The 23534-nt window shown below is 51.7% G+C and overlaps 1 protein-coding gene across 2 annotated transcripts in view; it reads left to right on the top strand.

The window, feature by feature from the left end:
• LOC144935060 (adhesion G protein-coupled receptor A3-like) overlaps positions 1-23534 on the top strand; it is a 103968-nt gene that overhangs the window by 10621 nt on the left and 69813 nt on the right. For both annotated transcript variants that reach the window (XM_078861391.1, XM_078861392.1), the window contains one exon: positions 18952-19023. In XM_078861391.1, the coding sequence (XP_078717517.1) occupies positions 18952-19023 (72 nt within the window). The remainder of the gene's footprint in view (positions 1-18951; positions 19024-23534) is intronic.

Here is a 23534-nt window from a genome sequence, read left to right as displayed (position 1 = left end):
CTGAGCCCGGCTGCGTGGACAGCCACGGGTCGTCCGCTGGCTCCCGTGACGCGGCGTCGTTTTGACACCCGTTAAGGGGCGAAAGCGACCTTGGGAAAAATCTTGAAAATCCATTTTGCTGATTCGTCCGCCGGCCCTGACGCTGAGTCGAGTGGGCTAAACGCGAATCCCACTGTTGTTGTCCCGTCGTCATGACAACAACGGTGGGCGCCGCGCTCGTGAGATGTTAACTTACTCGTTTGGTGTACAGGAAGAGGTCATGGGTTCAATCCCAACCCTGACGCCTGTTTATTTGGAGTTTGCGGTGTCTCTCTGCCGTTGATCGCGCGGATTTTTCTCCGGGTCCCTTCCGGTTTTTCCACACCGACATTTAGAATCGACATCACGCGTTCAGAGTGATTGGCTGCTGTAAATTTCCACGCGCTAAGCCACTTCGTTGAGCTATCATTTGTGGCACGGTGGCTTCTAAAAAAAGGGGCTATATAGCTCAGTGAGCTTTACCTAGTAAAATAACAAAGAGTTGAGAATTGGTTTAGTTTCGTCATCGTCGCAGACAAACTAGCAAAGCGGCCTCATCTCTGACAGATGCCCACTTCACTCTTGTGTCGTGTCAGCAGAATTACGAAATGTTCTTCCTCTCTGCACTTGTGTTCCTTTCTCCGCCACGTGCCTCAGGACGATCGTGCTGTGGCCAGGTGGTGGTGGTGGCTATTCGCATGGCCTGTGAAGGCACCAAGGATTGGTGAATCACCGCACAAATCTGGTGAAACTCCCTTGCCGTGGGTGTCGAGGAGGTTGTATACCCTGGCTTGGCAGAAGAAAGCAGCACAGAAAATTGATTGACCGCCATCTGTTTCCATCTGTACGGGGATAAAGTGTTGCCCCTTCGCGCGCTTGGATTTTCTCCAGACGCTCCGGTTTCCTCCCACGCGGAAAAACAAACACTCTTAATTAGCTGAACAGATCTTTATATATAGAGGACCGCAGAGCTTGGGCCCTGTTGCAAGGAATTAAATGTAGTCCTCCCACCCCACCACTCACCCCCCATGTCCCATCTCCCAAACTCTCCGTAGCCCAGCGCCTGTCCCTCGGGCCCTCCCTGTGGCCTCTGTAGGCACCGTTGCAGTTGCACCGTCGGCACCGATGATAGCTGCGCCGCCGCCACGACATTAGCCGGAAACGCACCTTCCTCCCAACGGACTGCTGATTTTTTTCTCCCGAAATGTTTAATCGTGCGTACAAGCGGGGAAAATAAAACGTGTTTGTGAATTTTAATTGCCTGCTATTCATTCTAATGAAGTACTGTAGAACAATGACAATTTTACAATCTTCTGGGTACCATTCGATATTGAACAACTCATTACGGTGCAATACGAAATGGTGTTATTGAGCAAAGATTTTCTTTCATCCTGAAACTATATCAGACTGGAGATTTGCCTATTTATTTATTTCGCTCATTCTACGTTTAATGTGCAATGATCATTTTGGGCCTCGATCGACCATTTTCAAAGTTGTCTGCACGTATGTATGCATGCTAAACTTCTTTCACACCGTACGTAGCCAACCCATGGTCCCACGAGGCACACGTCTTCCTTATCGTACAACTTCTTGAGATGCGGTCGCATTTAGATGCCCAATAAATTACACCCGCAATGTATCGTATTGTACCAACATCCCACTGTCGGCGTGGATACACCCGTGACATACGGCTGTGCCCATTATCCGTGACATCAAGCCACCGCCAGCGTTGGAATTCGTGCAATGTTTAGAATATCAGCTGAACGTGTTGCCAACAATTCCGATATATGCTCTGCGCACCTTGAGAATGTCTCCTTGTGGATTTGTCATTTAGTTCATAACGTTCCATAGCGCGGTGATATTGCTGACCGTCGGCGTAGAATACGTCCGTGTCGTCAACGAGCTGCGGCTGAGCCGCTCGTGGAGCTGATGGCCCGTCAGAGTGCGTGTGCCGGTGGTGCTGCGAGCCCGGGGTGGTATCCAGCTTTGCATCACCGCCTGTTATTAAACGGGATTCTCAGCGTGGCGATTTGACGGGTTGAGTCCAGCCACCGTTAACTTCACAGAGTAACGATATCAAATGTGGTTTCGTTCATAAGGTTGGCTCATCCTGCCCTGTTCTAGGAACCAAAACAATTCGCCGTTTTAGGCCCTGTGCGATGAACGCCCCGGGCAGAGATTGTGAGATGGTGTGCCACCCAGTGTGGACGCAAGGCAATTTGAGAGACTCCAAGAGCAATTCATTGCCTTCACCTTCCAGAGATCATGGGGTTAGGGCACTGCTTCATGACAGAGTTTCGAACGTAAATTCACTCCTCTCACGAAATGCCAACCAATGGAACGATTGAAATATGGGACGAAAATTTGTAATGCAAATAAAACGAAGTCGCAGCGACTGCGACTCTTCACGGAGCAGGACACGCCAGATCATCGCGACAGCATCCTCACTTTAAACACCGGCGCTGGGATGTTTTCTTAAGTGCCTCGGGAAAAGACTCTTCAAAAGTGAATCACTGCGCTACGTGGACCTTTCACCGCCCGGGGAAAGGTGGCTCGACCGGGAGCCCAGCACGCTACGGGAAAAAAAAATAATTAGAGAATGTTTCCAGCCGTGGTGCCAAGTGCACGGAGGTGCGCGTCTCTTCGGCACTCACGCGCGGCTCGTTGCCACTAAATCGCCCCCCTCCGCCCCACTGAGCAGTCTCTCTCTCCGTGCGCCGCGTGTGCTCGAGGCCGAGGAACCCGTGCGTTGTGCAGGCCGCATCTGACGCCCCTTCTAAATCTCGCTCGCCGTCAGTTCATCGTCGGCGCACCCGCGCAGATACAAAACAGGCGCTCCGCTAACCTCCGCTTGCGAAAATAAACTTGAAAGCACACGTGCTTCTGGCGAGTGACATACGGTTTGCCCGTCGACCTTGACGTCCAGTAACCGGCACTCTCCGATGTCAAAAGCACACAGGGGCTCGTAGGTGCGCACGCGCGGACGCACGGACGCACGCACGGACACGCGAATGCACTCCACGCATTCCCCGGCGTGAGATGCAAATGCCGCGCGCGCACGAACGCTCACGCACTCACATCCACGCCCTTTACGCGGACTTCCAGACACACGCGCGCGTGCGCACGCACGAGCCTTTGTCCATTGCATTCCGAGGTGCCATCCTATTTCATGTCTGGCTTGCACTCCTTAAACGACACTGAGCAGGCTCCGATTAAAAGTTTTGAAATTATCGACTGCCTGGAAGCCCTTCTCGCCGAACATACCCGGAGTGCCATTCCGCGTCCAGACCAGCCGAGTGCTGTTGTAAAATACATGCCTTAAGGAATTTACGGCCATGCATTACGGGCCTCTTAAATAATTCAGAAGAGCCATTTAACGGGTCTTATCTGTGCACAGTCGAAAAAAAATAAAAATAAACTACGTCGACGTAGCCGCTGGGTGTTTTTACCGTTTCTAGGAACCGGGGACTCGCGAGTTGTTACGGGTTTTTTTTTAATTAAGATATTTATTGCGGTGCAATTCCCGTCTCTGCTCCATCTCACTCGTGGAATGCGCCAGCTAGTTTCTAAGACTCAGCCAAGAGTCGAGTCCCGTCCAGCGCGGACTTGACGAGGAGCGCGACGCCGCGCGCGGGCCCCGAGCAGAACGCGGGGCGGCGGACGATTCGCGTCTTTGTTGGCAGAATCGTTTAATAAATGTTACAACTTATAGCGCCGCCGCGCTGTACTCGCTCTCGGAGAGAAAGAGAGGACGACCCAGAGGCGTGAGTAGGAACCACAGACGAGCAGCAAGACAGCAGCCAGGCAGTGAATTGGCGCTACCAACGACTTGCCCACGCTCTGCGGTCCTCTCGATATCGAGGGGTTATCGGCCAATGCAGAACCGGCCCTAGACCTTTGGGGGCCCTAAGCAAAATTTGGTTGGAGGCCCCTTTGATGTATGATTTTTTTCACCCACTAGCTAGCAGTGACTCTAGGGGGCCCTCTGCTGGCCACGGGGCCCTTTGCAATTGCAAGGGTCGCTTAGTGGCTGGGCCGGCTCTGGGCCAATGAATGAGTGTTTACGTGTAGCAAGAAACCAGAGCAGCCGGAGAAAACCCACGGGCTCGTAGGGGGCAACCTGCTAGCCCTGACATATGGAAAAGGTGGAGTCCACATTTGCTGAAAACAGCCTTCAGTTGGCGTGCCAGGGTACGGCACCTCCTCCACGCCCACGGGGAGGGAGTTTGATATCAACATTTGTGTGATTTAGGCAACTCTCGCCTCCACAGTGCGCGCGTAGCCACCACCACCACCACCACCCGTGTAACTCAGCGTTACCCTCACGCGCCACGTATTCATAGATTTCACAACACACAAAGGTGTGCAGCTTTGCCTTGCCTTAGCCAGTTCACGAGCTCGAAAGAAACGGAACGTTTGGGCATTTTGTCGTTTAGAGCACCCACTCAAAGATTTGAGAAAATGCGGCCATCCCAACAACAGGCAGCAGTCAAATAAAGGCACAACTGTAGATGGGTTTCGTCCTCACTGGAACTCATCTGGGAGTTCCATATTGCGGAGAGGATTTGCACCTGTAGACGATGCAATGTTCACATTTTTTGTGCTATGAAATGTATTCCAGCTGGCGTTAATATTTCCGTTCTGATTGTGTTTTTCTCATCAATGACATATATGAATGAACGTTGAACTGCTGTGAAACATTTCTTGAGAAAACTTAACGTTCTTAGGGTAATGTGCAGAAAAAAAAGGTCTAACATTTTTTTTTAAATCTTATAGAATTATGCACGGACTGCACGCAAGTGTGTTTTATATGTCTGTATTTATGTTCACGTGAGAAGTGGTCAAAGGTTTTTTGGGTAGACAGAAAATGCTCGAAAGGTCGTGCTGACCTCCCTGTTCTCGAATTCCACCCATTCCTTGCCGCTGCAGTGGCACCACGAGACGCGTCACCATAATACGGCGATGACGTAGGTACATGTCCGTGCGTACTTTGAAACGCTCCCTGCTCAGAGCATCTCGTATTGTGCCACCCATGCGTGCCACACATAGCAAGGACCAAACCTGGATATATATTTTTGTTGTATATATAAAGTCGACTCGGTGATGTTGTTCACGTCATTGGCTCTGTCCAGTAGACGCTTACAACCAACACGAGTGGGCGGCACAAGGCATCGCGTGGGCCGCGCCACAAACGCGCGCCGCTCACTCCGCTCAGTGGGAAGTTGGCCGGAAAGCTGGAACGTATTCACCTAACGTCCCCCCGCGGCTGTGATTTGGTGTTGGCAGAGTTCCACCAGCTGGGGGAGGTGGAGTGGAGGCGAGGGGGGGGGCAGGCGGGGGAGGGGGTTCCGGTTTCCGGAAGGGTGTGGGGGCTGGGTGGCTGAGGTGGTTAGGGTGACTTTTACAGAGAAGGTGTCTGTCGGTTTTTGGGGAGTTTGTGAATCCCAAGGGATTTCGCTTTTTTTTATTTTACCAAAAATGTGGGTCACATTGTTTTCGTTGCTAACTTTACAGTTCCCTTGAACGATTCTTGTAAATTGATGTTGAAGTCAAGCATGGTAGACAATAAAGAACGAAGATGATCAAGAGTTGTTCATAAGCGGGGGAGTGGTGATCTGGCGGTTTTCGACCCGCGCCTGGGAACCAGGTGGCCAGAGTTCGGATCCCAGATTTGGCTTGCGGCTGGTATCTGCACCGGTCTTGGACCACCGCTTCACCAGCTCAACTCTGGCCAGCGTGCCGAAGCGTGGTTACACTTCATCGATACGGCATGGGGAGGCTTTCAAACAGCGGCGCGTTGGCAAAGGGCTAGTGGCGGCTACGATGCGCGCCTGTAATCCAGCACCGTGGAGATGATGGCTGGTGGATCACACACGTTTGTTTTTTAGAAACTCTTCTTTCCCTGGGTGTCAAAGTACCATACCCTGGCTTGCCAGGAGAATGCGGTACAGAAAAGTGTGGACGAATATTGACTGTCCCTTCTAGGTGGGATCGAGTGTTTCTCCCTCGTGTGCGTGGGCTTTCTCCAGCTGCTCCCACGTGTATAAACACTCTTGTTTTTTTGTCGGAAAACACACAGCCCATTGAGATCAGATCGATCCGCGGAGTCAATCTCCACATTCAAATCTCAATTAAAAAATCGTCTGTGCAATGTGGCTTGAATCACCCTCCTCTCCTCTCTCGCCTTGTATATTCCGTCCCTTGAATGCTGCTGCCATTGTGTTTTGTCTTCTTCATGTAATAGAGTTTTAGCATGTCGAATACTGAATACTTTTTTTACTGTTGGATGCTTTGAGCGTGGTAAAAGCGTGATATAATAACAATGCATTATTTTGAAAATTTAGAGGACAGCGGAGCCTGGATAATTGTTGGCACCGGCTCACCTTCTGTCTGCTGCCTTTCAGCTTTGTCTGTGGTTCCTCAGCAATTGCAAAATGCAATTTGTATGTTCAACAATGCATACACAACTCAACTGGAGCACACAGTCTATTAGTGTAGCGAAAAGAGTTCTCGTTTTTTTGCTGTAGCTTCCTTTAACAAGCCAACTTGAAAAAAGGTTCAACGAATCGGGAGGAGTTTGTTCAGCTCATTGAAAATCAGGGTCACGTTCCGCAAGTTCGTAACGTCAACGTGGACTTCATTATCATTTAATACTGAAGTTTAAACATTTATTGAAATTATAAAATGTTAAACCAGGACGAATAATTGTACAGCATTTTAATGATGCCACTCATGGTATTTCGGATGTTATATTAAATTATTTCTATATATTGATCCTCAGCATTCCGTTATCCAATGCAGCACAGTGTTGTTGCAGAGTGGAGTGCTAATAGGGGGCAGGGCAGATGACCCTCTTCCGTGTGCAGATTTTCCCAAAATTCTATCAGTCCCATCAAACGATCTTTAAATCATACAGCAACAACACAACCCCTCAACGCATGAATCAATAACCACACCATGTGACCTTAAAATGGAAAAAATATAAATAACCGGCGACGTTTCAGACGATGGTGCCTTCTTCATAGCACCTAAATAGTAAGATTGAGTGAATAATAGTTGGAGACTGCACACTACACCATCGGGCCTGATAATAAGCTTAAAACGATGCAAAGCGCGCAGCTTCTTCCGAGAAAATCTCAAACGGCAACTCGGTGTGCCCGATTCCTCATCCACGCTCACGACATTAATCATCGTATAGTCACTTTAAGATGTTTTCTTGTTCATGTGTTTTTGTTTGTTGCGGTTGCACCCGATTCAAGAGCCGAATGGCTCACAGGGCCATACCTAATAAATGAAACTTGAAACTTGTCTTCAGCCACGGTCGAACCACTGCTGGATGAATCCCCCCCCCCCCACCCAAGCCACTGCCACCTTACACGATCCCGCGATGTCAATCGTCCGCCCGGCACCCTCACACAAACCGATGTCACCGCTCCGTGTCCCACATCATCGCAAACAAAAGGCCGTTGTTATATTTGTGTTCATTCAATTTGTTTGTTAACACGCGAACCGCAGTAGGCCGTTCAGAGTGGCGCCCCTTCTTGGACAACACAAGCGGCTGTGTTGGGCCGGGATCTGTTCGTGGAAGAAGACCAGCGTGCCGGCGATATTTAGAAATCTGCCGAGACAACCCTGACCTAATCTCCTTGCAGGGAGCAGTAGTGTTTGCCTCTGCTCCAGGTCTCTCCCGCGTTGTTTACGTTGCAGATAAATGCTATCTCGGGCACGGCAGGAATGCGGCGTGAGTGATCACCTCGCGGGCATCACCACTGCCCTCCTCCTCTTCTCGCCCTCAACCTCTGCCATTCGTTGAACCTCGCGCGTAAGAAAAGAAAAAACATAAGACGGATACAATCATTCGTCGGCTGGTGGCTGCCGAATTCGAGCTCGCGTTGCATAATCGTCGCGCAAGTGACGGCTTAAGCTGCCGCGCGGCGTCGCACGCTTTGGGTTCTGATGGCAGGCTGGCACCAAGAGCCGCGAACGCTTTCGCTTCGTTAAAAAAAAAATATCGTGGCGACCTCGGGCCTCGAATCGCTGGTGCCCGTCACGTGACTGCCCCGAGTGGCACTGATTGTTTTTTTTGTCGCCGACGTTGCCGCTCTCGCACGTGGGAACCCCGCGGGAGTCGTTTCCGATTTGTGTGGTGGTGGTGGTGTTTTTTTTCTCTTTCGATATCTATGGAAATTCCGCGATGTTTTTTTTCTGGGGCGGGCCTCAAACCCATCCTGTTTAGGAGATGGCGAAGGAAGTGCGTGAAACGAAATCCGAGAGGGGCACGGGGGGGGAGGTGTGGGGGTCGTGGAGGGGGGGCTGGCCTGGCCCCTCTAACGAGGTCATTGGGGACAGAGCGGCTCTTGCAGCCATCCTCGTCGTCGGAAACGGCCTCGCTCGGTGAAGGGGGCAGCGCGCATCTGTGCGGAGGAGCTCGCTCGCTCGTTAGTGTGCCGGCAGCGAGAGGTCGCCGGGGGGAGCGACGCACCCGGACAGGAAGAGCACTCGTGGGGGATGTGGGTGTCTCTGTGCGCGTCTCTGTGCGCGCGTGCAGAGCGGCAGGGTAAGCGGGTTAGCGCGCTGCGCTACGAACCCAGCGACCCGAGTTCAATTCACAACCGGTCCTGAGCCTCCTGTAGGACGACTCAGCCTCAAATGAGTGCCTGGTGCGGTGTGTTAACATCTCCACTAGGGAGACAAAGGCGGCCGGGCGTGGGGTTGTTCACCCAACCCCTCGTGTCTTTGTGTGTGTACCTCCACGATGCAGTGGCTAGCGCACTGCGCAAAGAAACCCGGCGACCCGAATTCGGTTCCCGGATTCGGGAGACAAAATGCGACGGGCGCGTGGTGCTGGCCACCCGTCCTGTCGTGTCGACCTTAATAGGTGCTCGCTAACAGCACTTGCCCCAATCGTCCGCATGGCTCTATGGGAGATATTTCTGTGTGTGTGTGTGCGCGCACAAGCCATGAGGAACGGCGGCATTGTGGTGCACGCCCTCTCGCACCGTGGCCCGCGTGAACATGCGCATGAATAACCTCGCTGTGATTACTCCATCCGATGCCGTCCTCACCGAGGTCAACTCGGCTTAAAGTGAATACCTAGTGCGCTGTAATTCCACATCTCGTTTCGAGCTCTCGTTTCATCGCACGAATGAAAAGGCTGGTGTTACACATTTCTAATTTTCTACCGCTCGCACCGTGTGAAGTCTGTTTGCGTGTGTACTCGGTCAAACCCAAGTTCGAAACCCGGTGGCCCGAGTTCGATTTCCCGCTCGTGGTCAACATCGGTGACGAATATCTGAGCCGGTCCACGGGCATCCCCTGGGTCGAGTCAGCCAAAAAAATAAAGTAGTACCTAATGCGGTGTGTAAACGTCTGCAATGGGGAAAGAAAGGCAGCTGGGGCGTGCCAGGCGATGGCATGGATAGGTGCTCGCTAACAGCGCCTTCCTCGACCCGTCTATACGGCTGCAATGTTTTTGGACCGGGCGGGAAGGGGGGGGGTCAAACAAACAGAAACAGGAGCAATTAAAGAGCCAACGAAAGAGACAAAACATCAGCAAACTTACTCCTAAACATCGATTTTTTTTTTACTTCCAACAAACTCGAGGGTAAAAAAATAAATAAATAATACGGGGGAGAAAAGAGTCCCAAACGCATGTTGTAATGTAATAAACATGGCCAGGGCCGTGGGTGATGGTCGGTTTGCGTGATAAAAACCTATTAACTTCTTGACGAGGAACGGGAGTCGGCCCTCTCCCGTCCGCTCTCTCTCTCTCTCCACGTGCTGCTACTGCTGTTATTATTATTGTTGTTGTGGCAACACAGTCAATGGGGTTTGTTGTAGAACGCATGTTAACAATGGCCTACTGACAACGTGCAATGGTGTCTCGGTTTCTCTGCTTGGCATACAGTCTCTTCTTCTTATTCTTCTCCTATAACGCGGTGGTAGCTGCATTCCTGAAGAACACCGCGTTATGGAGAAATCGCGTTGTAATATGTAATGCAGGGTGAGGCACAGTCCGCGAGAACGCGTGAGTTGCGTGCGCAGGCTGAGCAAAGACTGAGGCGCGTTGGGAAGCATCTAGAAGCGTCCAGTAGCATCCCGAAGCCTCGTGTGACGCTACGTCGAGGCAGCCGATTGTTATGCTGAAGCGACGGAGTTTCGTTCACTCAATCGCGTTATAGCCAATTCGCATACGCGTTATATATGCTTTTTAATGTGTTCCCGAATACATTCATCGCGTTATATCCAATTCCCGTTATGATAACACTCGCGTTGTAGGAGACTATTCGGGATTTTTTTGTTTGTTTCTAAAGTGAAGAAAATCACTCTTGAAGCGCGCATCACTGCCGTGCGCTCACGACGTCCCTGACGCGTGGGTGTAATGTGTCTGTTGATGGGGGGGGGGGGCTGAGTTCACCAGGTGAGCATCTGCAGAGAGGGTGACGAGTGTTTGTGCGAGAGCCCCTTTTAATGCGCGACGCCTCGTAAAATCTAAATTGTCACCTCAAGAGTCAGAGGTTTGAGGAGAAGTGGGTGCCTTTTGGCATTGTCTGATAGACGGTTGTTAAAAAAAAAATTTAGTTGTTCAGGTTAATTTTTGTTACAACAGATATCAATCACGCTGTTGTTCCATAGGCGGTGTGATGTCCAATATAATCTATCAAGTAAAATTAAAATGCGTATAAAAAGTTCGTTGATTTCGCCTGTGCTGCAATTTATAAATAAAGGGGTGTGGTTTTGTAGCGCAGCACAGGACAAATAATCTCATCATTGTCGTCATCATCAGCCACGGTCAATCCACCGCCGGGACGAAAGCCTCCCCAATCCGTCGGGCGCCTCCCTCGTGACGCTTGCGACGTAGCGAGCTCTCAACGTCGGAGGAGTGAGCCGAAGCCGAACGCCATCGGCTCGTCTTCGTCGCCCGAGCGCGCGTTCGTTCGTCCCGCGTCTCAACCCCCCCCCCCCTCCCCAAGTGGCGTAGCTAGGATATTTTGCGCCCGGGGACGAACTATAAAATTGTTAAATTGGCGCCCCCCCGTTTAATCACATACCAAAATGTAATTACATGACATGTAGGCTGTGTGTGGCGGAATATATATAAACTTTCAGGTTGAGGTGTAGATTTGTGCAGTAGTTTCAGGCTGCCGCGCCCGCCGCAATAAGTTATAACGTAACGTTGTAAGCCTCATTTTGGCGCCCCTTTACCTTGGCGCCCGGGGACATATGTACCCCCCTGCCCCCCCCCCCTCGCTACGCCTCTGCCCCCCCCCGTTGGGCTCGTGCCGGCCGAGGAGTTCTTCACGAGTGGCATCCGCGTCGCCCCCTCCCCCCAGGCGCAGCGCGTGGCACCGTTGCCAGGGCAATGAGAAACCCGCGCGCGCCTCTGCCCACAGCGGCTCCCCATTCAGGGTCACCCTCTTAAACACACACGCGGGGGGGGGGGGGGGCACGGGCACGCTGCCGTGAATGGCGCCTGTGTGGACGTCGCAAGGGCCCGCGAGCGCTTGGCCACGCACAACGGCGCCGTCGGTGCCCCCCTCCCCCTGTCAAGCCGGCGTGGGGCGGGCAGGGAGTGGTGGTGGTGGGGGTGGTGGTGGTGGTGGGGGTGGTGATGGTGGTCTCTTGACGTGGAGGCGCTGCCAGAACAAGGCCCCTCAACCGAGATAAATAAAATACATCTTTTAACAAAAAAATTAAACAGAGGAACCCGCAATCAACCCTCGTTTGTCTGCCCCCACGCAGATGCGTGCTGTTGACTGCGGAGCGAGAGGGCGTTTCTCTGTGCGCGCGTCTGTCGGCGGAGGTCCTCGCGATCGTGACCCCCCCCCCCGCAACCACCACCACACCTCACACTCCGAACCCGGGCGTGCGCTTCTCGTCACGTATCGTATTCTTCCCCGTAGGTCCACGCTTTCAGCTTGCGCGCGTACGTGCGTGTGGCGAATCACACAACCCTTTGTTAATGCGCTGCTCAATGAAGGCTTTCGCCACGCCGCCTCTCAACAGTTTAGACACCACCCGCTCGCCGCGGCTGGGAATCGAACTCAGGTCAACGGGTTCGTCGCGCAGTTCACCAGCCACGGCGCCACCGCTCCCCGCCGATGATGAATGCAACATCAGCCGTCTACTTCGCGTGCATGGATGTGTCAGACGTTTGGACGCGCGCGGGGGCAGTTTGACCATCCATCGCCGCGTTGTTCGGTGCCGGTTGGTGAGGTGTGGTGATGAGGTTGGACGTGTGGTGCTGAAGCAGCTCGGACATCACTCGCCACTTGTAACGTTAGCCGCAGCCGGGAGTGGAACTCACGCCGCCAGGTTCATCGCGTCGTTGCGTCAATCACCGCGTCAAAGACGTCGTGTGCCAAACGTAACAAGCGCCACGGCCCGAGTGCTCCACTTCCATTAAGAGCCGCCCCGGTCTTGAGTGCCGCGGTTTCGAAAAACAAACCTCGCGTGGCCTTGTGGCGGTTCGTGTTTCTCAGGTATTGGACTGGGTCTCCGGTGGAGGGAGGGGGGGGGGGTGGAGGGAAAAGGATTTAGGGGATGTTTTTGCAAGGCCGTGACCCTCGCAAGAGGTTAAAAGTGTCCGGCGTGGCTGCGGTGGCCTCTCTGGGGCCCTTCGCCGTGTGGGGTCCCACGGCCGCCCTCGTCTCTCTGCACCCCCCGGTGCTCGCACCCTCCGCTGTCGACAGAGAGGCGGGTGTGTTGGGGTGGGGGGGGTGCGGGGGGCCGTCAACCCCGAGAATAAAAACTGCCGGTGAAATGCATTAATTGGTCGGCATCCCTACGATTGGTCGACATTCACGCTCGCTAAACGAGAGCTGTCGGCACTGAGAGGCCCTTGGCTTCCTTCGCCACATTCCACTGACAAGTGCGAGTTGAGGTCCCCCACGCATGCCAACTCCTTATTTCGTAACTTTTTTGCTTGTTCGAACGTAAGACAAATTGCCGCGCGAGTTTCGCCCACGTGCGAACGGGGTCGGCTCAGGAAGCTGGGAGCGCGTGGCCGGGAAGTTTGCGTCGCCTCTGCTTCCCGGGGCCACGCATCGACGAGAACGTCTCGGGAACACGAGCGGAGGGGAAGCATCGACCCACGGCCCGCGAGAAAGGCCCGCGTCCAAACGAGGCCTATCGCAAATATGTCTTCGTCACCCGCAAGCCACACAAACCAGGTGCTGGAGGCACTCCCGGTCACTTGTGCCACTGCAAGGGCTTCCTGCAGTGGCACACGTGACTTAAGATGTGTGTTTGTGTGTGTGTGTGAATGTGTGGGGAACGGTAGTGTAGTGGTTAGCCCACTGTGCTACGAACCCGGCGACTCGAGTTTGATTCCTGCTCACGACCAATAACAGTGGCGATGATTTGATCAGGTCCGAGGCCTCCCCTAAGTCGACTCAGCCTTACATGAGTAGCTGTAAACATTACCGTTGTGGAAACAAAGACGGCTCGGCGTGGTTATTGGCCACATCACCCTCGTGCGTCGTGCCGACCTTCATAGGTGCTCGTTGACAGGATTTGCCCCAACACCCCGTGGCTCCGACAAAGCTATCTTCCGAGTCCAATGCAGCTCTCAGTAATGAATTGGTCACCCACCGCTGTGTTCGATTACACTGGTCAACACACTTTTTCTGGCATAAGGTATTCCAACGGTTTTAAGGTAATTTTGGGGTGCTGATTCCAAATCTGGCATCAGTTTTTGTCTATCACATCAGGTTTTTGAGATATCAAATATTGCATTTTCAATAAAAACTGCAGAAAAAAAATCTTAAATAAATGTGGATATCTACATAAAATTATATTATAAACACACTATCCTAAAATACAGCACCATATTTTAACACTAAAGCAGTCACTGACTCGCAACAACTTGCAATCATAAGTGACAGTTAATTTCGGGTAACATCAATGAAAATGGGGTATGCCGATATAATAAAAATGATGTGATAGAGCAAATTTGAAATCAGATTTGGAATCAGCACCCTGAAATTAGTCTAAAACAGCTGCAAAAGTCCAGGCCAGAAAAAAATGTTTTTTTTTTGTTGACCAGTGTTATCAGAACCGACGCAGTTACCATCAGCCATGATCTCTCTACTGTTGTATGAGGTGTGTGTTAATGAGCGGTTGGCGGTCTAAGGTATATGAATGACATATTGGCTCTCAGTGAGGCAAAGGGTCGGGAAGAGAAATTAACATATCACACTTGGCTTTAAATTAATTAAGAAAAATCAATCAATGGGAACGGATAAATATTCATTTAGCCTAAGCAATCGATCGTTGAATAGCGGCTCGTTTTTGCTGTGTCGTATGCTTCTGTGGTGTCATGGCTAGCAGCGCGCCGGACTTGAAAATGCTGAGGTCGCCAGTTCAGTTTGATCTCCCAGGGGGGCAGCTTGCAATGATGGCCACCTCTGTCCACCCAACTGTAACAACGAGCACACCACGGCTAGTTGGTCGGCAGATCACGTGCGGTGGATTAAAACATGGATACTCCACCCCCCCCCCCCCCCCCCCCCCATTATTTCAAAACATCAGGGCCAGCGTGGAAGAGTAGGCCAAAAACACCAAATCACCATTTAGAGGTTCTCTAGAACTCCCTGTAGTTGAGGTCGTTCCAACAGATCAAGACATTTCAGAGCCGCACCTCTACCCCTCCGACGTAGATAACGACCGCAACTCTTTCTGCCCGCACTTTGCAGGCGACCCACATTCACCGTTGCGCCCCCGCCCCCCCCCCCCCCGCCGCCCTGACGCTTGCCTCGTGCTGCCGCCCGCTCGCCTCCAAATCCGAAAACAAACTCTGGGATCGGGGAGCTGTTGTGTTAAACAAGCCCCCTCGTGTTTTGTCTGCGCGCGCGCGCGCGAGCGGAGCGTGCCTCTGTTGGCCGGGGGCAAATCACGAGCCCACTTGAGCCGAGATTATTAACGGGATAATGTGCAATATGTCCATTGCGGGGCGACTAAAGACGAGTGCTTTAGCATAACAATCGGCATTAATAAACCACGAGGCTTGCTCCGGGTGAGCAGTTCCCCTTTGTTACGCTTTCACTGCGGGAAGAAGATAAAGGAGAAGAATCGGAATTAAATGCCGGGATTAGGAGGAACTTTCTTACCCTGCTTCCTCTGCCCACGACCAAATCATCGTAAGTGCTCGCCCAAGTCTCGTTGGATCTCGGAAGAAAAGCCGCGTTCATCCTGGTTAGTCCTTAGGGCGGGTTGCTGCCACGCCCCACCAGGTGTCCGTGAATCGTGTCGGGGAGCGGTGGTGCTGCCGTTAGCACGCCACACGACGAACCTGGCCACCCACCCAAGTTCGATTCGCGCCCACGGCCACCAACACCGGTGACAATGATCTGAACCGGTCCCTGGGCATCCCCTATGTCGACTCAGCCTCAAATGGGTGCCCAGTGCGGTGTGTAGCAAACATCGTCACTCAGGAGACAAAGGCGGCCGACCGTGGCACTTGCCACCCACCCCCTCGTGCGCCGTGTCGGCCTTAAATAGGTGCTCGCTAACAGCACTTGCCCCAACAGTCTGTTAAGGCTATACGGGGGAACTTTGTATTTTTTTTCTGAGGGGCTGTTGAGGCGTGCAGTGTCCACGTAGTAGTGAGCTGGACCCTTCTGAAGAAGAGCCTTGAAAACTCGGAGGGGCTTTGCCGGATAAATTCTGGTTACTTTATTCAACTTCAGAGCTTCTGTGGGGACGAAAAAAAGGCTTTGGCTACAGTTTGTGTTGGAAAAGTTCACAACACGGAGTGTGACTTATTTTCCTTGAGTTTTTCGTTTTGGCAGGAGAGGCGGAGGGGAGAGATGGCACCGGAGATGTTCCGTGATGTTGGACTACATTTCAGTCTTTTTAACGTCTTGGGTATACATGAATGAAGCGGCCTTTTGGCATATTCTGTCAACCAATGTGGACCTCGATTCATTTGTACACAATTAGTCCAACCTTTATCGATCAAACACCACGGCGTCAAACGCACTCAGATGAACGGACTTTTCCATCCACGCTGGGAGGGTGATGGTGCAATCAGTTTCATCTGAGTGTCAAACCGTTCTCTCATCTTATTAAAAGCCACGATTTTTTAAAGCTGTAAATAACCGCCTTCACGATGACATCCCATAAGTATAATCAGGATCATAATGACGACGATGATGAATCGTGGAATTGGTCAGCTCGTATCACGAGGCTCACTGCCTCGGGCGGTGCGTTCCGGTGCTTCTCCAAAACATCGTCGGGTGAGATTTACAAAAGAAAGGCATCGAAATGAAAAAATCTGGGGACGCCACGACAGCCCAAACGGCGACATCATTGTTCAGACTTGGACTTGCACGAGGCCGCGGGCGGTTTCGCGAAAGCCACGCGACTCGCCGACGGCGTCACAAACACGCGGGGAGGGCACGTGACGTGACGTGACGCCACGTGACGAGCGCTTGAAATGCCGCCAGATTTTGCGCGAGCACCGCGCCTGATTGTGTCGGTCGGTGGGGGCGTCCCATCACTCGGGACGTCCCGGTGCCCCCCCCTTCCCCCCCCCCCCCGTCGTCGTCGTCGCGTGTAATAACCGGAACGTCCGAGCGATGGCATGGATTTGTTTTGGATTGAGCGCCGCCCAGCCTAGTGGGGGTTGTTGTTGTTTTTTTAACGCGAATTCTTAGCCGCAAAAAAATGTTACATGAAAGTTTTCATTGAGTTCCGCTGTTATCTCGGCAATCAGAGATGCTGTTTTATTAGACAAGCTCCGCGAGTGAATGCCCCCTTTCGTAAAGATCGGCAGAGATCCCTCCCGAAGGCTTTCACTGCGTCGTACACAATAACGCTCTTCCTTTTAATATCCTGTAAACCGTGGCTGCGTTTCAGTGGATATATATTAAGTGGTTGTAAAGTTTCGTTATTTTACGTTATTAATTTCCTGCAAATGTCAGTCCCTCGCTTCTGTTCCGGATTACACTGAGAATATAATTTCACAAAATAATGACTTTTTCACTCAAGTACAATATCCTCTTTACCGAAACCAAATGTTTTTGGATGGCACATTATGAGACAGTGACTATGAGTAGTAATATATATATAAATCTCCAACTAAAAACATTACTGTCAGCCAGATGGCGTAATGCTGGATGCATTGGCCAGTGTCATTGAGACAAGGCATGTTCCGCATTACCAATTTAAAGTTCCTGGAAGCCAGAAGCCGGCTTAGAGAGTGTGCTGGAATTTGTAATTAATAACGAGTTACACCTGGGCCACATCGCATACCTCGCCTCCCTCCCTCCCTCGAGTGCTTTGTTTGATGGCTCGCGCGTGATCCCGACGCGCGGTCGTGTCACGGCGCGCATCTTTTTTTTTCTCATCGGGCGCGCCTGCCGATTGAAGCCTTTAATTGTGACCGAGATTTACCGAAGGCCACGCGGCCGGGATAACAAAAAAAAAGTGCGGGTGGAAGAAGCGTGGAGAGGTGGTGGCCGTGCTTGGAATGAACAAACCCGAGAGAGACGGGGGGGGGAGGAAGGGCCACGTGGATTGGAGAATTAACGAACGAACGCAAGTTCTAGAGACATCGTCAGGGTTGACGCTCACGAAAAGAGTGGGCTTGGGCAGGATGACGTCTCATGGCTGGGAAGGGGACGGTGGGCCCAACGGGTTCAGACTACAAACGACAGGGTGGTAGCCGAAGCATCGTCCACCGTAGAGATGGAGCGATGAAATCGGCTCGTATGCAAGGCGTCTAGATGGATTGTCGCGTCACGGAGCCTTGGGGGAGGCATTCATCCAACAGTGGATGACGAAGGTGACGTTGACTGACGAATGTTGTTGGTTCAGGTGGCCACGGTCATCTGAGCGCTCGCTTGGCAATCTGAAAGTCGCGGGTTCAAATCGCGGTCGGGGATCAACTCAACTCATCATACTTCTGGAGAGGTCATTAAAACGAGTACTTCTGTTCAAAGTCAACAGCGGAGACAATCTGTTCATAGGAATGTGGAATGTCCACCGCTGGCTGGGGGGGGGGTCCCGACAGAGATGATGAGCCCTGCGGTGTGCTCCGCTCGAGCTGGGAGAAGCTTTGACCTTTGACCTGTCTGCTACAAATATTAAAAACAACATTTCTTTTTTTTCTCTCTCTCGCTTGCCTACGGGTTTTGAAACGTTCCACCAGGGCCCGTTCCAAGATATTTTTCTCCCCCCCCCCCTCTCGGCACAAAAGTTCAGAGCCATGGGGAACCTCCCCTCCGGCTCGTGATTCATGGCGACAGCTGAAGGAGCCGCGGGGGGAAGCAGGTCGCCTCGGAAAGCCGATACCGGAGGAATCCTGATTTATTTGTCTAAGGACGTGTGAAGGGACGGCTCCGTTACTTGATTTTCTCAGCGATTGCCGGCCCCTCTGTGCTTTGACAGCTTGGTGGCGGAATTATCCGCTGTGAGAGAGGCGAGCTTCGAAATTCAAACAAGTTCGGGGGTAATCACGGAAAAGCGTTGATCAACCGCTTGGCCCGACGCGCAATTGTCCTTGGAAGTATTCAATTAGTTTGGGCAAAAATTGCGATGGCACGTTCGCAATTGTTCAGTTATTTTTTTGTTTCTGTCTGCAAAGCCACACATGAGCACGCCAGTTTTGATATCGAGCATCTCCCCCGTAGTAGCGTTCGTCAGTCAGAAATTCCGCAAAGCCATTATCTGTTTACTCGCCCCCGTCTTGCCCGCGCCTTTATCGCAATGAGTTTGGTCGAATTAGCGCCGTTCCCCGCGCCTTGCTGAGTGAGACCTCTCTTTGCGAGTTGCCAGCACGATCATCCGTGCGGTTTCTCTGACTCGGTGCCGCCGAGGCTTTTAAAATCTAATTCCCTTTTAATGAAATGTTTAATCGCGCCACGGGCCTGCCCATCGCTCTCCTGAACACGGTTTGAAATTTGTGATGTCTCTGTTTTTCGTTTCCAGGATCCTTAGCAACAACAGGATTTCTCAGCTGAAGAACGGCTCCTTCTATGGACTGAACTACTTGGAGAGATTGTGAGTACCTGACTTGTCACACACAAACAAAGACAAAGATCCCCCGTATAGCCTTAACAGCCTGTTAGGGCAAGTTCTGTTAGCGAGCGCCTATGAAGGCCGGCACGGCACGCGAGGGGGTGGGTGGCCAGCACCGCCACCGAGTAGTGATGTTTATTACACCGCACCAGGTACTCTTTTGAAGCTGAGTCGACCTAGGGGAGGCCCAGGACCGGTTCAAGTAATCGTCACTGGTGTTTGCCCTGAAGAGGAATCGAACTCGGGTCGCTGGGTTCGTAGCGCAGCACGCTAACCGCTACACGACCGCTCCCCACATACATAGGTACATACATACACCATACATACATACATCCAACCCTCGTGCTCTTGCCCGAACACACCAAGTCGTGCCATCGTTTCTCGTCGCGCAGAGTCACTCAGATCTTGCTCGCACTGCTCCCGTCGAGTCGGCCTCGAGTGCTGCGTTCTTTTAAGCGACCACTGCCTCGCCGCGTCCCCCACTGTCCCGGCGGAATGATATCGGCAATCTGATCGGAATCCCGACTCCGCCTGGCGGATGCTGGGAGCGTGCAGGACTGGATTGTAGGCTTGGGGGAGGGAAGGGGCTGCGCGTTTGGAGATGTTAAAGCGTGACACGCGTAGCTTGAACGAGCACAAATCCCCAAAGTTCTTATCCCCGTTCGCATCCAAGGGGAATGTTTTCTCCCGATGTGGTTTTAATGACAACGTCAAGAAGCCATTAGGAAAAATTTCAGATTTTCATCTGGCTCAAAACAGGAAATTTCAAATTCACAGGTGGGAATTCCGGCCTCGGCTTTCAGTCGGGCTCCACCTGTCAGGTGGCGGCAGCTGCGCTTTCTCCGTCTCTCGACGCCTCTGCAGCCTGCACGTGGCCGCTTCAACACCGGCGAGTAAATGTCGCCGTAGCCTTTGCAAGCCCGCGGCCGAATTTGTCACCGAATAAATTTTTTATTGTGGTCGCTCGCAAACTGCATTTGGCCACGTGACTCCCGGCAGCCGCGGCCATAGGCGAAAGGCATACTGGACGTGGTGTGCCGGTCGTGCGTAAACATGTTCTGGGTAAGAAGACGACCCAGGCAGACCCGGCTAAAATGTAGGCCCTGCCTCCTAGGTCCTCGCAGAGTGTCCAGAAGTCAACTTCCTTTGTCAATTCAAATTTCCTTTTTTTTCCCGCTTTCTTCTTATTCTCTGAACGGCGCGAGCCATGCGGCAGCTGGGAAGGGGGGGTGGAAGGAAAAGTTTTAGTTTTTTTAGGGCCGAGTTTTCTTTTGCAAGGATTTGGAAAACAAAAGTGAAGCCAGGCGCGGGCCCATGGTGGTGGGATTGTGACAGCATTGTCCCGGATTGGGGAGGTAAGCCCTGGGATTGGAGGGTTCACTCTCGCACACTGCACCCCCCTTTCAGCGCGGCCAGGTGATGTTTTATTCTGCTTGAAGCGTTTCCTGGGCTTGATCAATAATACATTAAAGGCACCGCAGGTGGGCCGGCCACCGGTAGCTCGGGCTCGAATCTTGTAGTGATTTTTGTGCCGTAAATGCCATGCCTGTACGGTGGAGCGCTGGGGTCTTTGTATTGGTTTTTGGGAGCACACTTGAAAGTGAAACGGTGAAAACTTCAGTGGGGAACATACACGCACACTGGAAAGGAAAATGAAAACATTGCTCGAAGCTTCAGGCACTGTCGTATTGGTATCTTTTTCGAGAGTGGATGGTTGTGGCGGCATTGCTTGTGGCTGTGTTGTCTTTGGGCAGTCGAGAGTCAGTTGATTCACTCCAGTTGATGAACTCATTGCTGTATTAACTGAATTACAAGGCCCCAATCTTCTGCCTGGTGGCAATGGGGTGCCGCGGAGGTGAGATGTTAACTACCTTGCCTGGTATGCAGGAGGTCGTGGGTTCGATCCCGATCCTGATGTCTGCTGTATATTTGGAGTGTGCGTGTTCTTCCCGTGGTCGCTTTGATTTTTCTCCGGGTCCTCCGGGTTTTCCCTCCACATTTATAAATATGCGTCTAAAATATTTGGCTGCTGTAAATTTGCACAAAGTAATACTACTTTCTTTTACATAGTGTCATTCATGCTAATAGCATCCCATAACGCTGTACATTTATTATATATTAGGACGAAATCCCATATACTGTCTTTACCGAGCAAATGAAACCCTTATTAAAATCTAAAATGAATGAACAATTTACGAAATGGCACCAAAACAAACAATTAAAAAGTTATCACCTTGTTGAGATATCATCTGTGATAGCCAAGTCACTTCTGAAAAAGAGCTCTACAGCTCAGTGGGCCTTACCTCGTAAAAATTTAAATAGTTTAGTTTATGAAATTGTCACAAATCTGATCATCCCCACAGTGAACTAATTATAAGATGAAGCCCCAATAATAATTAAACATATATTAGATAAGAAATGAAGGTGGTTCCCGGCCACGGATAATATTCGTGGCGAGTGTTGTCTGATCTGTTCCTAGGCTTACCCTTCACCAACCCACACTGCCTAGTTTGGTGAAGTATGGTCAAATAACTCCTCTGACTAACACAGTGTAGGGAATATTTCATCCCGTGGTGGATTGATATAGGACTGAAAATTACGTGAGCAAAACAATAGTCATAAAAAATATTGTATGGCACTGTATTTATAAAATTATAAACATACAGTATAGCACGTAAAACAAATGTTATTCAATCAGCTACCGGTCGTTTAAAGAAACGCACACGCATCGGCAAAAGTACATAACTACATGTGTCAGCAATAAAACTAAACCCGTCAAGATCGATGTAAGAAAGGGAATATGTAACATTTTCATTGTTTTACAACAATTGGAGATTTTTTTTTTAGCGTGTGCCAGGAATTCGCTTGCGTCTCCTCTCGGCATATTTCAGATTTCGTACGCTCGGGTGTTTTTTCAGCTGCAGTTATTTTTTATATATATAATACGAGAAGGGAAAGAACGAAACAAAACAACCCCGCCTCTCCAGCCTGCCACCCCCCACGCACCCTCGCTCCTCGCAACCGAAACCAGAGTCGACCGAGTTCGTGGCTCGAGAGGAGACAGCAGAAGCGAGCTGCAGCAGCAGCAGCAGCGGTGACCTTGGCGGCGTTGGGTGTTTCCTTGCCCCACGCCCTGTGCTCCTCCTAAACGATCGGACAACATGTTCCACGGAATGTCGGGGATGGCGAGCCGGTGGGGGGGGGGGGTGCGAGCAACCGGCGGCTACCATCTCGCGCCCCGGATAATCTGTCCGAGGTGGGAACCCTTTGCCCTCTCGGGTTAAACGGGACAAACGCGCGATGCGCCGCGCAGTGATGGGGAGTGATTGGGGGGGGGGAGGTCAGGGATAAAGTGAAAGTGATAGGGTGTGTGTGTGTAAGGTAAAACCCCGCGGGCGCTGCCAGAGTTCCGCTCACGCGTGTGCCGAGACGTAGCGGGGGCATCCCGTTTACGATTCCGTACCAGGAAAGAGGAAAACGGTTTTGTAAACGGTGTTTGGACGAAAATAACTCGGGACGCAAGTTCAAGTTTTGGGATCTCTTGCTCGATTGAGCCCCCGGGGTGATGAAGGGGGAGGGGGGGGGTTGTGCTTTTTCTTTCCATTCCAGCGTCGCACCGAATAGATCAATGGTTGAGAATTGGCAGCAACATTCGAATTAAAGGGTGCCCGTCAAATGGCGTTATATTCAGCGTTAGCCCGTCGTGGAAGAGACTTTCGCTGGTAAAAGCGTGAAAGCAAAGATGCCCCAGGAGTTTGGTGATACACGGAGAAGTGCACTTCGGAATGTAATCCGTTACCTGAACAAATGTCGGCGCTCTAGGGTGAGGTGGGCTGAGTGTAGAGCTGTAGTGGGGCACAGGTTAACCCGGGGTCAGAGCGTGTGGAAATAAAACGAGCCTTTTTCTAGGCCTTGTAGCTTCACGTCGCGTGTTAAGCTCGTGTATCAGCACACGAATGAAAGCAGTTGGTGTTGCAGATTTCTCATGTCCACCCACTACAACATTAAACATATTGTTATTTCTGCGCGTGCGTATACCCTATGAAGACTGGGGAGCGGTAGTGTAGCGATTATCGCGCTGCCCTACGAACTCGGCGACTCGAGTTCGATCCCCGCTCACGGCCAACATCAGTGATGATTATTTGAATCGGTCCTGGGCCCTTCCCTAGATCGAGTCATCCTCAAATGAGTACCTCGTGCGATGTGTAAACATCGCCACTGGGGAGACAACGGCGACCGGGCGTTGTGCTGGCCACCCACCCCCTCGTGTGCCGTGCCGGCCTTCATAGGTTGCTACTCGCGAACAGCACTTGCCCCAACAGTCTGTTAAGGCTACACGGGGGGTCTTCTTTATGTGAAGAGAAGCCAAGATTCCCATTGGTATGCTTGGGAACAAGCGCATTTGTTTGCGTTTTATGGTTTGGATGTCGCTGATATTGGGTAACGTGGATAATGTCTACTTCAGGGCATCACCGTTTGCTGCACGTTGCATG

This window comes from Lampetra fluviatilis, chromosome 12 (genome assembly GCF_964198595.1).
Source record: "Lampetra fluviatilis chromosome 12, kcLamFluv1.1, whole genome shotgun sequence".
Classification (NCBI taxonomy): domain Eukaryota; kingdom Metazoa; phylum Chordata; class Hyperoartia; order Petromyzontiformes; family Petromyzontidae; genus Lampetra; species Lampetra fluviatilis.
Note: the sequence above shows the minus strand (reverse complement) of the source record. Positions and strands in the feature narration are given on the sequence as shown.